Source organism: Mastigoproctus giganteus, chromosome 6 (genome assembly GCF_048544385.1).
Source record: "Mastigoproctus giganteus isolate SK-2022 chromosome 6, ASM4854438v1, whole genome shotgun sequence".
Classification (NCBI taxonomy): Eukaryota; Metazoa; Arthropoda; class Arachnida; order Uropygi; family Thelyphonidae; genus Mastigoproctus; species Mastigoproctus giganteus.
Window position 1 is genome coordinate 212,552,845 of NC_143580.1, and position 15,282 is coordinate 212,568,126.

Genomic DNA, 15,282 nt, shown 5'->3' on the forward strand with positions numbered 1-15,282 from the left:
AATCCTTCTGATATCCTTTTGACGTAAGACCACAGGAGGCATTGAATGGAGCGTGTTGGGAATGGTGGGAGGTGTTTTACCAAGATCATTAATACATGAGCTGGAAGAAAAATGGGATGCTAGCAGGTCAGCTTTATCCTTGGGTGAAGTGACAACAGAACCATCTGGTTTGGACAGAGGTGGGAGCAGACATGGGCAAAAGTTGCGGCCAATAGCTTTGGCAAGAGACTAGAATGCTCGGCTACCATTAGGGCAAGAAGCAAGTTTTCTACTCTTAGCCTGTTCAAACTCTAGTTTGGACTGATTAATAACTGCTTTACAATTGTTGCGAGCTTTGGTGTAGGCAGAAAATGAAACTGAAGAATTAGAAACAAGAATTAGAAGAATTTATTGGAAAACCAAGGTTTAGATAAAGGACGAGATTTTAAAGTGGAGTGTGGGATAAAGGATTCCATTCCTGTAAGAATACTTTCACTGACACGATCTGAGCAAACATTGACATCAGAAGTTTTGAAACAGTAATCCGACCAAGGAAAAGAAGAAAAGAAATCTCGCAGGTCATCCCATTTTGCATTCTTGTAATGCCAAACAATACGAGGTTGGGAATAGCCATGAGATAAAGGTTCCATTGGAGAAGAGCCAGTCACCAAGTTGTGATCTGAAGTGCCTAAGGGACCTCTCACTTCGACCATGTACTTAGAAGGGTTGTTTGTGAGAAAAAGATCAAGCGTATTGGCTGTATGATTAGGATTGTCCGGTATTCTTGTAGGTAAATGAACAATCTGTACTAGGTCATTAGTAATTCCAAAAGCCTCAGCATCACGACCTGCTGGGTCGGTGTGACTAGAAAACGGAAGCCAGCTCGAGTTTTGAACATTAAAATCACCCAGGAAAATTAGCTCGCTGTTAGGAAAGTTGGACTGGAGAAAGTCAAGTTGCAAAGAGAGAAAGTCAAAGAGCTCCATGTGATTAGTGGAATTGGGAGAACGGTAGAGACAACAGATGAATTTGACACAATGAGGTAGAGAGATTTTGAGCCAGAGAAGATCAAAGAGAGGAGATTCCAAATTTCCAAGTCTCTGACAGGGAATATCAGAACGGACATATGCACATGTACCACCTTTGAGGCGAAAGGAATCATACAGCGAATAATTTGGGCATTTGAGATGAGCAGAAGTTGAATCAACCGATAACTGAGATTCTGTCAGAAAAAGTACATGCGGTTTGGCTGACTGCAAGTGGAAATGGACATCGTTCAGATTAGAATTGAGACCACGTATATTTGTGAAATGAATAACTTAACATAGAGAATACAGTTGAACCAGTGAAAGCAGTAGCTAAAATAAGTTTTAATAGGGTAAATAGGTGCTTTCGGGATAGCGTATCCCTTGATCAGCTAAGTACATACACACATGGAAATACAAACATAACATAAAACGTTAGGCATGGAATAAACTAAAATAAACAGTGCGTGTTCAGATAACTGAAAGAGGGCGGACGTGAACTTGAGAGTGACCAATCACTTACTATGTCGAATCAGGTGATTGTTGTTGGTACCCGGCGCGTATATGGGCTGACTGCCAGCGTTTGTCGTGCTTTAACACTACAGCCTCCAAAATTGGGTGTAGTCTTGTACCTCTATTGCAGTTTAAAACGTTTCGACAGCTAGATATGTTTAGAGACTCTAACCACAGGCGGTGACTAAGTGATGAGATTGGTCAATCACCTCGCTGTCGGGGCTGGGATTGAGGTCATGCTGAGTTCACCAGAAATGCTATTGCAGAGTGCGCACAGTCACCTAGGCGGATGGACCTATCATGTTCTGAGAGGCGGTCCTGGAGTCGTCTTGAGCTCTCCCCCACATAGCTGCTGCCAAAATCGTGGCAAGTATACAATAGCGCTGCATAAAAGAGGGGCGATGGGTGTTTTTACCCTCGAGACCAGAGATCGCAAGCCTCTACCAGGAAGTTGCAAGCACTTTACGCGGTAATCGCAGAAGATCTTACAAATGTGGTGTGAGGCACTCGGGTAATTAGGTATTAGGTATGTTGAGGGTCTGACGGCTCCTGGGATTTCTCCCATCTCCGCATATGTTCTATGTATCGGACAAGCCAGGGATTTAAAAGTGTGTGGGGTATGTAGTAGGTTGTGCCCATTGTTCGTCCGGCCTGTTAGCCGCCGGGCCCCTAGTGAGAACCGACGTTACCGTTACCAATACCAGCCACGGGGAGGCCGGCCGGGTGTTATCAATATTTGTACTCTGGCGGGTCCTTCCACTTACTTTCCTGGAATTTCAGTGGCTGGGACTAAAAAAATCGCCGCCGTCGAAATTTTTGATACTTTCCAAGTTAGTATTAATAGTAGGGGAAACCCTGGAGCCCGCCAAAAAAAAAATAATAAAATACTTTGAACTTTGAGTATTAATAGTATGCGATGTGGGCTGTGCGGTAAAAGTGAATTTTTTAAAAGCCAAATAGGTTCCGGCAAGAATTTTAATGTTCTCTTTTAATTTTTGACGTGTAGGGCTAAACGCTGGGGAAGACAAAAGTTTGGCGAGAGAGCCCGGTAATAGTGGCATAGTGTTTTGTGAAAGACGCCACCTGTGGTTTCCCACATCTGCACCATGGTACTTTGTGAAGAAGTACAGAATCTCTGTAAAAGCCAGAAAAAGTGTAATTCCTGGTTTCTGTCAGAGTAGTGTTATGTTTTGTTGTTGTGTCTCTGGCTGCTTGGCCACAGAGCCCCTAGTGGGACCCCACGTTGCCCGCCACCACCACCACTGGAAGGTGAGCCAGGCTGCCCATTATACCCAGGGTTGCCTGAGCTTCTTGACAAAGGCCAAGTGATAAACAGAAAAAAAGGGGAGGAGGAACCATAGAACAGGGGTACGAGTTAGAAGAACAGAAAGAGGGAAAAGGAGGACGGACTGAAGTTGAGGAGCAATCCGCTCTTTGTGAGATGAAAATAGGAATTTGGGAGTGGGAGTTAAAGTAGCAGGGATCAGGTGCCCCTGCATGATCACCAGAGGCCAGTGGACTCTGTATCCCGCACTCAGGAGTTCTCCAGACTGCCAGCAATCCCGCACCAGAACGGTGCCGGCTGAACTACCCTATAAGGGGCTTGCAGCAGTATCCCACACTCGAAGAGTGCCACCAGACCGCACCAGAATGGTGCCAGCGGTGTTCCTACCCTTAAAGGATTAGCAAGTTGTCAGGGCAGTGTACTCTAGCAGAGAAGGAGCTAACCCACGCCAGTCTGATTCAGGCCTTGGGCAGCATAATCCAATGTTGTTCTCATTTCAGCAATCTTGGTTAGCCTCAGTGCGAAGATTTCCTGCGCATACACAGTTAGTGCCCTGTATGTGTTTTCATCGAGCAGCAGCGAGGACTCTTGATTACGTGGATTCCTTTGAATTGCGGTAACAAATTTGATTCTACTGTTGTCATAGGCAGGGCACTCATACATGAGATGCCCCAGGACTCTTCTTCTCCACAATGGCACCGCGCGTCTCTTTCAATCCCCATAGCTGTGAGTTTCTGACGGAAGGGGCAGTGTCCAGTGATAATAAACGTCATGTGCAGACCAGGCGAGAACCAGGGAGGGGGGGTCTGGGTGAGTGTGGTTTATAGTTGGGAGGAATCGCCTCGTGATGTTTCCTTGCTGCGTGGTTTCCCAGCTCTGTTGCCATATCGCTTGTAGGTGTTGGGTGATTCTCCTCTTCTCTATCTTGGGGTCATTTGCAAGATCCAGCTGGAGATTTACTATTTCAGCTGGTGTTCCTTTCCTAAGGCGGTAATATAGGCCTCGCCTGACTACTTCTAGGTAGAGTGGCTGACAACCTATTAGAACTTGCAAGGCAGGGGTGCTAACAGTGCGGAACGCCCTACTAATTGATAGCAGCATGAACCTTTGAATTGTATCCAGCTTCTGTTTGTTTTTTGCTAGTGTAGCTTATCTGTACCAGGTGGAGGCACCTTAGCAATCTATCGGGACATATGCTGCTTTATATATGAGGGTCAGAGTCTGGCCCCAGTCGGCTCTGCTCACCCTCCTGATCATGGCGGCATACTTCCGGATTTTGGTGGCTAGATATTTCAGGTGGGTATGGAAAGTAAGACTCAAGTCAATGTAAATACCTAAGTATTTAACCTCTGTGTACAGTCGGATGGAAGTGAAGTTTAATTTCATCGTAGGTGGTCTTCTAATTTGTAGTCTGCCCTTGAGGAGAATGGATTTTGTTTTTTCTGCCGAGATGGTAAGGTTGTGCAAGGCTGCCCAGTTCTGGAGCTTCACAAGTGCCGCATTTTCAATAATTTCCAAGGACCACCTAATGTCCGCACGCACCAACAGGATAAGATCATCCGCAAAGGCCAAGGGCTCATTCCCCCCCCCCCAAGGTCCAAGCCCAGGAACTCGTCCAAGACAATAGATCAGAGGAACGGGCCAAGCACAGAGCCCTGCGGACATTTCCGGTGAATGAATCTGGTAACTGTCTGATATTTGTTAGTAACTCGTACTTCTCTGTTGGTTAGATAAGACTTCAAACTATTATATAGATTTTTACAAACATTTGATTGCCTAAGTCTCCGAAAAACGCTGGGCCACCACAGGCGGTCGAAAGCGCCTGTGGTGGCCCCGTCCACAATATAGCAAGAGAGTACTTGAAAGCTGAGTGCGTTGCTTGGGTGATTAGATTGTTGATAGCGTCTTCAGTGCTGCAGCCTGTTTTAAAGCCATATTGTTTTTCTGGGGAGAGTTGGTGTTCCTCGTAGCAGGCAGAAAGTCGAAACAAGAGTAGACGCTCCAGTAGTTTGGCCATAACGGAGAGTAAGGCAATCGGGTGATATGAGGCTGGATTCTGTGGTGACTTGTTCGAGTTTTTCCGAATTACTTTTAAGGTTTCCGTCTTTCATGAAGCTGGGAAGGTGCCCTCTGCCAGATACTTATTCAGTAGGCTTAGAAGTATAGCTGGGCAGGCCTCAGCGAATTTTTTGACAACTTCTACCTCCAGCAGGTCTGCACCTGGTGTTTTTCCATCTTTCATCTTGTTAATTGCCAGGTCCATCTCAAAACCGGTGCATGGGGGCTCCACCGTTGCTGTGTGGTATTTTAAATTCTGATTGATAATTTCTTGTTGCTGTTACGTCAAGGGTGCCTCTTCAACAGGATAAATGGTATCAAGAATGTTATTTATAGTGTCCTCCCAGGTATAGGTGGAAGTACCGTCTATTTTCAATGTTGTATCAAGCATCTCACCACATGGTAATTTATTAGTTACAACTTTGAAAACAATGCCCCAGGGGTTCTCATTTCCGGAGGTAGACACCAGAGTTTTCCACGATTGCTTTTTGTTTTTGCGAATTTCTTTAATATATTCATTCCTGACTCGAGCTTTCCTGGCTGCCGTAATCTCGTGGGGGGGGGGGGGCACATCGTCGCCCTTGCCAGCTGGAACATTTTCCTAGCATGGTGGACCCTTCTTCTCAGGTCGTCTAGCTGGTGGTTCCACCAAGGGACAGCATACCTGTAGGGCCTTCTGCATGGGATGGAAAGGTCGCAGATCTTCTGATAGTAGCGGTAATGCTTTTCACACAGTCATCCGGAGTTAGTGTGTCAGGGAGTGGAATATCTTCAGGGAGTCTCGTTGACAGTCCCGGATAATATGAGATACAAAGCAGTAGGCGCCGTTTCGCTGTCATGAGGGTGGGAGAGCCTCGGGTGAGTTGCAAGTGCTTGCACTTGTAGTACGCACTTGTCTAACACATGGGCAGAATAGCCAATGTGTTAGACAAGTGCGCAGAATAGTGAAGCGCGTGAGCTCACGTCTAGAAACCTCGGTATACCGGAAACCCATGTGCTGCGGTCAATTAATGAACTATAGGTCAGCACATGCCCCTTGCCACCTGAACAGCACTGCGCAGGCACTACTCTCTCGAGCTTGGAGTCATTCCAGCTCAGAGGAAGCCAAATGCACCGCGGTTTCTAAAGTAAAAGCTGACATCACCAACTGTGATTATCCTGCCCATGTCTTGGACAAGTGTGCACTACAAGTGCAAAAACTTGCAGCTCGCTCGAGGCTCTTCCCCCTCATGACAGCGAAAAGGTGTCTACGGCTTATATCCCATATTACCTGAGGCGCCTCAAACCAAATTTCTATGATCTTACGCGAGTATCGCGTAAAGTGCTTGTAGATTTCTGGTAGAGGCTTGTGATCTCTGGTCTCGAGGGTAAAAACACCCATTGCCCCTCTTTTACGCAGCCCTATTGTATACCGGATTACTTGCCACGATACTATGTGGGAGGGGCAAAGCCCCAGACGACTCCAGGACCGCCTCGTAGAACATGATAGGTCCATTCGCCTAAGTGACTCTGCGCACCTCCGCAATCGCAGAGCATTTCTGGTCAACTCAGCATAACCTAAATCCCAGCCTCGACAGCGAGGTGATTGACCAATCTTACCACTACTATCACCGCCTGTGGTTAGAGTCTCTAAACATATCTAGCTGTCGCAACGTTTTAAACTGCAATAGAGGTACAAGACTACACTCAGTTTTGGGGTCTGTAGTGTTAAAGCACGACAAACGCTGGCAGTCGGCCCATATTTTTTATCACCAAAGCTTTCCTGGGTTTAGAGTACTGGATGCTCAGATGTTAAACAGGATCACTACGCAGCCATTTACAATCTCCAGGACTGTTTTATATGCCAACTTGGATATCACGCCTTGGTCTCACATAACTGTCACCAAGAACATTCTCACGCTTGCAAAACTGCTGACCGGGAGACTCGATTCGCCGAAAACTGACTACCTGCTGACTCAGTCCCGCATGACGCAAAGGTGGGGGGAATAGGACACCATCCCCTCCACTCAGTAGCGCGCTCACGCAGCTGGGAAGCCTTCGGCGATTTTTTCCTTTGAACACCATTAAGATGTTCAATGATCTTCAAGCAGACCCAGAAAGGCTTTGCACAGAGAAGAGGTACAGGACTGAAATGTTTCAGAATGCATTACTCCACCTATAAATGTTGAGTGAAGCCCACAGATGAAAGCAAAAGAGAATGCAGGAAATGAAGAATAAACTGGTCGGGACTGTTTTTGTTCCGCACTGGTGCTCCTGTTATGTTTTTATTGGACATCTTGTATTTCTGTTATCTCGCTGTAAATAGTACTGTAGATGTTAACATTCTCCAATTCCTTGTAAAATTGCAAATTATGCTTGTGCTCTTTTCCTATCTGCCTATCATGTAAAAATAAGGCAATGATATGTATAATATAATTAATTAGATAATGTATAATTTATTAAGACATTATATATTACACATTTGTATGTATAAATTATAAATGGATAATTATGTATATAACTTATATTTGTATAGTGTAAAGTGTAAAGTGTGTTTGGGGTCAAATGGCACCAGGGGTTTCCCCCCCATCTCCGCTTAGTTTACATTGTCGTGTGATACAGTACGCTGTAAAGGCCAGAGATTTAAAAGTGTATGGATATTGTACATGAGTAGTGTTGTGTACCGTTGTTCTTCTGGCCATTTAGCCGCCAGGCCTCTGCTGAGGCTAGACGTTGCCCACACTTCGTCCCGTGGAGGCAGACCAGGTACACCAATATTTTAAATAAGTACTCTGGCAGGTCCTGCCACCTAGTTTCCTGAGATTTCAGTGGCTAGGACCTAAAAAAAAAAAAAAAAAAAAAGTCCATCATAACCACAAAATACTTCAATCATACTGCATGACGGAAGAGATTGTATGGATTGCCGGAGCTTTGCTCTGAAGACTAAACATTGGTTCCACGACTTCAAGCATCCAATAAGCAAAGTGGTGGTATTGCACCGGTCGATGAGAGTTATATACTTCCTGGTATTGCCTGCTATCGCAGGCGGGATGGCATTCCTCCATCTGGTGTGGACGCCACATCTCGATCCCTGCTTACATTGGTTGGCACCTGGGTGGTCACCTCCAGTATACTAAGTGCCGTATTTCAGGACTTGCACATGGGGATTATACCCAGGGTTATTAATATTCCACCACAGTTAAGATGCAAGTAGAGAATTTGGTTGTCAGAGAACTACCGGACTGCGCCGAAATTTGACTTGGGTGTCTCTTGACTTGGCTTGAGTGCCGCACATGAATATCAATTCCATCAGCGTTTTAGACTCCCAGGTAGCAAGCCCGACTTGACATACCCGAGAGAGAATGTCTGTGATAGCGTCAAGGACCAGACGTACACCTTTTCTTACTCTTAGTTACTCTAACACAGCCATATATTTACTTTTTTTCTATGATGACCCACAACATGGCTTGAAATCCCCGACACCTTGCTTTCCTGGCTACTGCATGTTCAATAGAAGCAGTGCAAAAATCATTTTCACCTCTGCTGCGATTCTAGTTAATCTATTAGTCTGCGTATCCCTTCCCCCAAGTTTGCAGTTTCCGACCCACCTAGCACTGCCTCGATAACATCAGCAAATATCGTTGTACTCCCTTCTATTTAAGTGTATCACTGCTAAAACTGTCTCTTCCGTTAACAAAGGGATGCACCCTTTGCCTTCTGTTAACAAACGTGGTTATGACTGGCGTCTTTCCATGGTGTAGAACAGCACTCGAACCCAGGCCTTTTATGGACTTTTTCCATGTCGTGGCCGAGTGCGCGCTGTGAGAAGAGTGTTGAATGGGATTTTTTTTCCCGAAAACACTGATTTTACATCCGCAAAAGTGGCGATTACGCCTCATGGCCTCTTGCCTTGGCACAAAATCGAAACAACAACAACTTAGGATGGAAAGGAATAAAATACTATTAGTCTGCTATAATAAACTTTTCGAAAATAATTTCAAAAAGTTCACAAATGCTGATATCGCCAAAGCCGAATAAACAACCGTGTCCTTGAAAATATACTGGGTACCCAACAGTCTCAGCTTCTCGTGCAACCATCAATTATCGATCTCCAGAATTCTACAATAACGCAAAGAAACTTCGTTAATTTCAATCCTACTATAACTCAGTCCTGTTTCATTTAAAAAAAAAAAGAGTCTACTGCTCCTATGCTCGTCTTTGATGATACACAGATTTCTAGACAAGGACATATATCTCTATTAAGGATTACCCTGTCTTCTAATTTCTCCTAGCTTAAGCACACCACAGATATTACTTCTCTGCATAAAAAAAACTGAGTTTTCTTTTCCCTCTCGGCGTTACTTTCTCTTAAAGAGCTAGTGACTGTGTACAAATCTCAAATCTCTCCCCTAGTATGGAATACTGTTTCCACATCTAGAAGGCTCCCCAAAACCGCTCTGAAGCTTGTGGCCTGCATTCAAAAGAGGGCAGTTAAGTTAATTAATAACCCTTCTCTTACAAAGTCTCTCCACTATCTGACTCATAGACGTTCAGCGTATGCTGTGTGCCTTTTCTGTAGATATTTCTATGGGCACTGTTCTGAACTGGCTTCTATAATTTCCCGTTTCCCTTCCAAAGCAGTCCGAACATGTGCCACAATCAGTCGGCATCAATTCACTGTCTAACTTGAAACTCACAAAACTAACTTTTCCTCTTGCTCATTTATCCGTTATACTTCTGTCTTAAGGAGCAGAGCATTCTTCCTTCACATGTATTTCGTGAAAATAAATTACATCTATAGAAATTCAAGTCTAATCTCAGTAAGTATCTTCTGTCTTCTGAACCGTCAACCCATGCACAGTAATAAGTACTGTATGGTCTAATACCTTTTACATTTGGGGCTTTCAAAAAAAAAAAAAAACCTTCAGACCTATATATTTATACAATATACTAACATGTTTACGTTGCTTTCCCCTGATTACGTGAATCTGGTTAGATATTGAAAAACATTGTCGAGTTCTCTGCTTATACTGGTGTGCAAAATTTAAGGACAAGTCAGGTTTTCACCTGTAGCTTCTCATAGGAGTGGCCTGGATATGGGAAAAGCACACCAAAGGAACCTCGTGAGGTACAGAAATGATGAAGGAAAAAACACCGACACAACAACGGAAACAAAACTGTACAGAGGGATTTTATTCAAAAATGGCAACATAGCACTGGCTGCCATGATACAGATGCATCACTGCCAAAGATGGAAAAAAGGGAGGAGGTAGTCCTCAGTAGGAGATATGGCCACCCCTAATGTCGATGCAGGCTTTGCACCGCCTGTCCATACTTAGAGCAATGTTGTTGATAAGTTCTTGCGGTAACATCGTCCATTCCTCTGTCAGCTCCATCTTCAGCTGGTGAACATTTTCTGGTGGGTGTGGACGTGACGCTAGGCGTCTCCCCAGAGCGTCCCATATATGTTCGATGGGATTTAGAACGTAAGAACGTGCAGGCCAGTCCATATGAACAATGTCCTCACTTTCCAAAAGCATATCAACAGCTGCAGTGCGATGGGGTGTGGCGTTATCATCCATAAACACAAACTCGAGGCCAATGGCACCTCGGAACAGACGCACATGGGGAAGGATTACCTCAGTACAGTAGCGTGCACCGGTTACAGTACCGCCTTCCAATATTTGGAGTTGTGTACGTTCATCCAAGATAACACCTCCCCAGACGACAACACCTCGACCGCCATATCGATCCCTTTCAGTGATGTTTGCGGGGTGATACCTTGCGCCAACCTCTCGCCAGATTAGCTGACGTCCAGAACCGCTGCTGAGACTGAATCTACTCTCATCAGTAAAGAGTACCTTAAGTAAAGATTTTGTGGTTGTAACCTTTAGAAATAGTGTTGGTCCTTAAGTTTTGCACACCAGTGTACATGGCATACGTGAAGTCGTTCTAAACTACTGCAGCAGTTATACAACTTCTTTTTCTCTTTTTTTTTTTTTTTTTTTTAATTACGGTAATGAAATTCAATCGCGAGAGTACAAAACTGCATTTAGATGACCGTGGTTCGAGCTCACTTGACTACTAAATACAGTATAATTCTTATATTCGCTCTATCTTGTGAAGTCAGAGGGTCTTCCTGCAGTATAAACATAAAATTTATTTTAACGTGCAAGCCGTATCCGAGTAGTGGACACAAGGGTACATAAGTACATGTGCTTTGAATAACCTTGATTCAAGCCTATGTAACGCCGACCGGGCTGGCCAGGTGGGTAAAGTGCCTCCCTGGCAACCCAAAGGTCGCGGGTTCGAATCCCGCCTCAGGCTTGGATCAGAGTAAAATGCAAAAACATTGGGAAGTGCATTATGGCCACAGAAGCCGATGTGCTTACAAAAAAAAAACAAGCCTACTAAATACGGTGCTGTATTTTCTCTATTTTGTGCACTTCTCTACCATGTGATCGTCTGCAGTATAAACAGGAAGTTCATTTATTTTAATTGTGATCTATTTCCTGTTATTTCATATATCGGTAGGTGCACGATGCATAAAATCATTCCTAGAGTTTCCTTAAGCCTTTACCTATGTGTTTTAGCGTAAAAGTGTTTACGGAAATGTAAAAATATATGAGAGGAAATGCGGTGCGCATTTTATCTGCCATCCTGGGGAAGTCTGACACACGCAACGCGGGAAGTATTTTCTTATCTAATTTTTGGAATAAATGAATAAATGCCCCCATGGCCTTCATTTCATGGTTAAATATTTTGATATTCAAATCTTGACATAACATCGTTATTTGGGCTATTCAAAAGTACATCTCTGTACAATGAAGTGCGTATATTGTATGTACATATAACACGTATTATTTTTATAAATCACGGAAAGTTAAATGGTTTTATATATTTTAGATTAATTATGTAAAGATTTTAAGACATTCGGTCCGCCGAGATAAATTTGAGCAAAATACACTTTTCCTTTAATATACAAGTACTTTAGGACAATAAAAATTCAGGGTAAAAATTTAAGATAATAAAAAATAATAATACAATGCAATAAAGATAATAATACAATAAAGCTCAGACTACGGAAAAACTTCCAGACATACAAGTTAGTATAAATGCATCACTGCCTTTGCTCTAACTTGTAAATGCATGCTGGCTCATGAAGACAATGCATTTGCACTAACTTATATGTCAGTAAGTTTTTCCGTAGTCTGGAACTTTTAGCTCTAATTTTTATTAAGTCTGAATCTATTAAATACCATTTGTCATCTCTCATATTGTGGAGTTATTTTCACAACTGGTTTGTCAACCGTTATACCACCGAGTTACCTACCAGCCTACCGATGAGTGGCCAACAAGCCTTGAAATGGTCATAAGGGGGAACCTGACGCTGCCCGGAATGTCCAAGAATAGGTAACAACAGTCTTCTCTACTGGGGAAGTGTTGCCCATTCGATGAGTGGTATGAGGAGTAAGTGTCCCTTTCGACGGCATTCCTTCTTCTTCCTCTCCTACTATCACTTTTCTACAACTTTTTTGCTTTCCTTAGGGACATTATGTGGATAACAGAGTATCTTATCTCACACCATTTTGCAAACAGTGCCGTTTGGGGGAGCCCGATGGTATCCCTCATTACCGAGAATAGGTAACAACAGTCTTCCCTACTGGGGACACTTTTCCTCCATCTATTTGCTTTTTTATGTCTAATAGGTTAACAGCCTCAGCTGAGACTGACAATAAGTAAAAACATTCTTCTATACTGGGGAAGCATTACTTATTCGAGGTATAAATGAGCGTGTGTGAGTAAAATAGATCTGGCTCCTTTTCCTATCTTTCGGGGTAATTTTGATCTTCTTTCCACTAACTTAAGCTTTCCGCTAACTAAATTAATCTTTTCTCCAACGTTTAGGACCCCTGTAGATTAAAGAGCATTACATCCTTAGATATATACATTGAAACGGCCGTTTTGGTGGTATCAACTGAGACTGCGAATAAGTAGAAATAGTCTTCTCTATTGAGGAAACGTTACTTATTCGAGATACTAAGAGTGAGTGTGAATAAAATGAATGTGACTCCTTTCATTTGTTTCGGGGTAAACGTTGGTCTCCTACTACCCTTCTTCTTTCCTTAACACTTAAGCTTTTCTCTAACTTTTAGGAGCCTATAGGTTAAAGATCATTAAATACCTACATATATACACTGAAGTGGCCGTCTGGGTGGTGGCATCCATTGAGAATAAGTAACAATAATCTTCTCTATTAGGGAAGCGTTATTTGAAATATAACCGGAGAGGCAACTCGTTGTGAAAGCATTCACAATATGAGACGTAATGAAACGATGCTATTATAATTAACTTCATTTAACTTACTACGTATAGACATGATGCATTTGCACTACCTTATATGTATATAAGTACTTGTATATAAGCTGTCTGGAATACAGAATATCACGTCTATTAGTTTAATAACCGAGACTGTTTTAAGTTATCAACTAAATAACTCATCTAAGTTATTGAAAAAAATAATTTCCTTATTTTTTCTTTCTCCATAGGAATTTAAGCGTTACAAACAATCAAAATATTACAGCTTTAAAACCTCTCCCTCCAGACATGAGGATGACCGAAAGCTAAGGTACCGAAAACTAAGATCAGGCAAACACCATAAAGATATGTTTCTTCGTGTGGTGAATGACGATGAACTTCCTCGGGTGCATAATAAATCCAAATCTCACAGGGTCTCTAAAGAACGCAAAATAGATAATATTGACAACGATCTACCCTCTTCATCACATCCTGTGGAGAAAGAGACTGGTGATGTTCACACAACTGGCACCTCATCCGAAGCCAGCTACAGAAATAGAAGGAGCACTGACAGGGAAAGGAAGAAGATGCGAGGCAAAGGCGGAAACAAACAAGGACAAACAAAGAGCGTCGAACCACAGTCTTCAGAATCGACAATGAATAACAAAAGCAAAGAAGGTCATGGACAAAATCCTCGTTATAAACAAAGGAGGAAAAATAAAGGTAAAATGTTGGTCTTTAAAACAATATTTCATGTTTGTTCATTAAATTTAATACAATACAGTACATTAAAGTTTATTTTTATTACTAAACCCATCACTGCTGTTTCTTTTTTTTTTTTTTCTTGAAATATTCTTTCTCTCCTGAACGTTTCTTAGTACTGCGACACTTGCTAAGTAATGACCCAGATACAGGAGTGAATCCATTGGGAGGTACAAAAATGTCACTAATCTACTTTCAAAGCAATCTGCTTGCTAATGGCCCATTACTCTAAGCCAGGTATGTCCGACACCGCCTTGCGGACAGGAACAGAATTTCAACCCTCAGGCTGGATGCATTATTCGATAATGCGCCCCACTTCGTACCGCAAATTCGCACGGATATAAAGGAGTAAATGCACTTCGGAAATCTAGATTTCATATTTTGTTTTTAAAGCGTCTGTTCATTTTATGCGGCAACCTAGTTTTATTTAATTATATATTTAAAGCTAAGATTTTAGCAAAGAAACAAAGGAACATGCAAATTTTCAGAAGGAAGCCAACGATAACATGAAAAATAAAGCTATTGGATGGTGAGGCACATAGGCTTTCATTACGAAGGGAAGCTTCAATATGTAACTTCAATACGTATTTCTTCTGTTTACCGTGGTTGGTCTGCAGGGGTTTCTTGACAAAAGCCCACACGAAAATTCCGCACAGAAAAAACCCCACTGTCATAAATGCTCACATGAAAAATACCCACACGAAAAATTGCTCACATGGATAAATGCTCGCATTATTTTTAATTTACAAAAAACAAATTATTTCATATTTCAAAACACAACAAAATGTTGAATTTATATTTTTTATTTCTACTTCTATACGATGTATTTTAATATAACTTTTGATATAAAATTTTTCATTTTAATATAAAATAGAATATTTGGATGTAAATGTTTGTAAGGGAAATTACTGGAAATAAAATGCTCTGGTTTTATTGCAACTTTTATTTTATTTATAAAAATAAATTATTTTTTCTCTATCTTACAAAGTGAACAGTCAACACTTTTTTTGGTTTTTTATCAACAAACAACTAATTCAGACATATTTCAGTGATTTATTTATTTGTCAAGGATTTGAATAGAATTTTCATCACTGCTCATATTCCTGCACAAAAGTGGCAACCAAGTCATACAGTGCATCATATCTTCTCTTTTTCACCTATAGACGACGACCTGCCTGTGCATTAGCCAGTGTCAATCTGTGGCAAGCCAGGTCCCCTCTTCTGTCCATCAAACAAAAAACACACACGCTGGGATGACTCCAATGGAATAGGGAATTAAGTGCATTGTGAAATCCCTCACAGCAGTTTGTAGTTTTAGGCGACCGTTCAAGAGCTGCATCATGATGATTCCATATTCTTATTGGAAACTGGGGATCTCTACCT

General features: G+C 42.3%; 1 protein-coding gene across 1 annotated transcript in view; it reads left to right on the plus strand.

Moving 5' to 3' along the window:
- The window catches only part of LOC150084931 (uncharacterized), a 114,062-nt gene that overhangs the window by 54,898 nt on the left and 43,882 nt on the right, over positions 1–15,282 (plus strand). Inside the window, exon 5 of the mRNA XM_090376395.1 lies at positions 13,389–13,860. Within this exon, the coding sequence (XP_090232521.1) occupies positions 13,389–13,860 (472 nt within the window). The remainder of the gene's footprint in view (positions 1–13,388; positions 13,861–15,282) is intronic.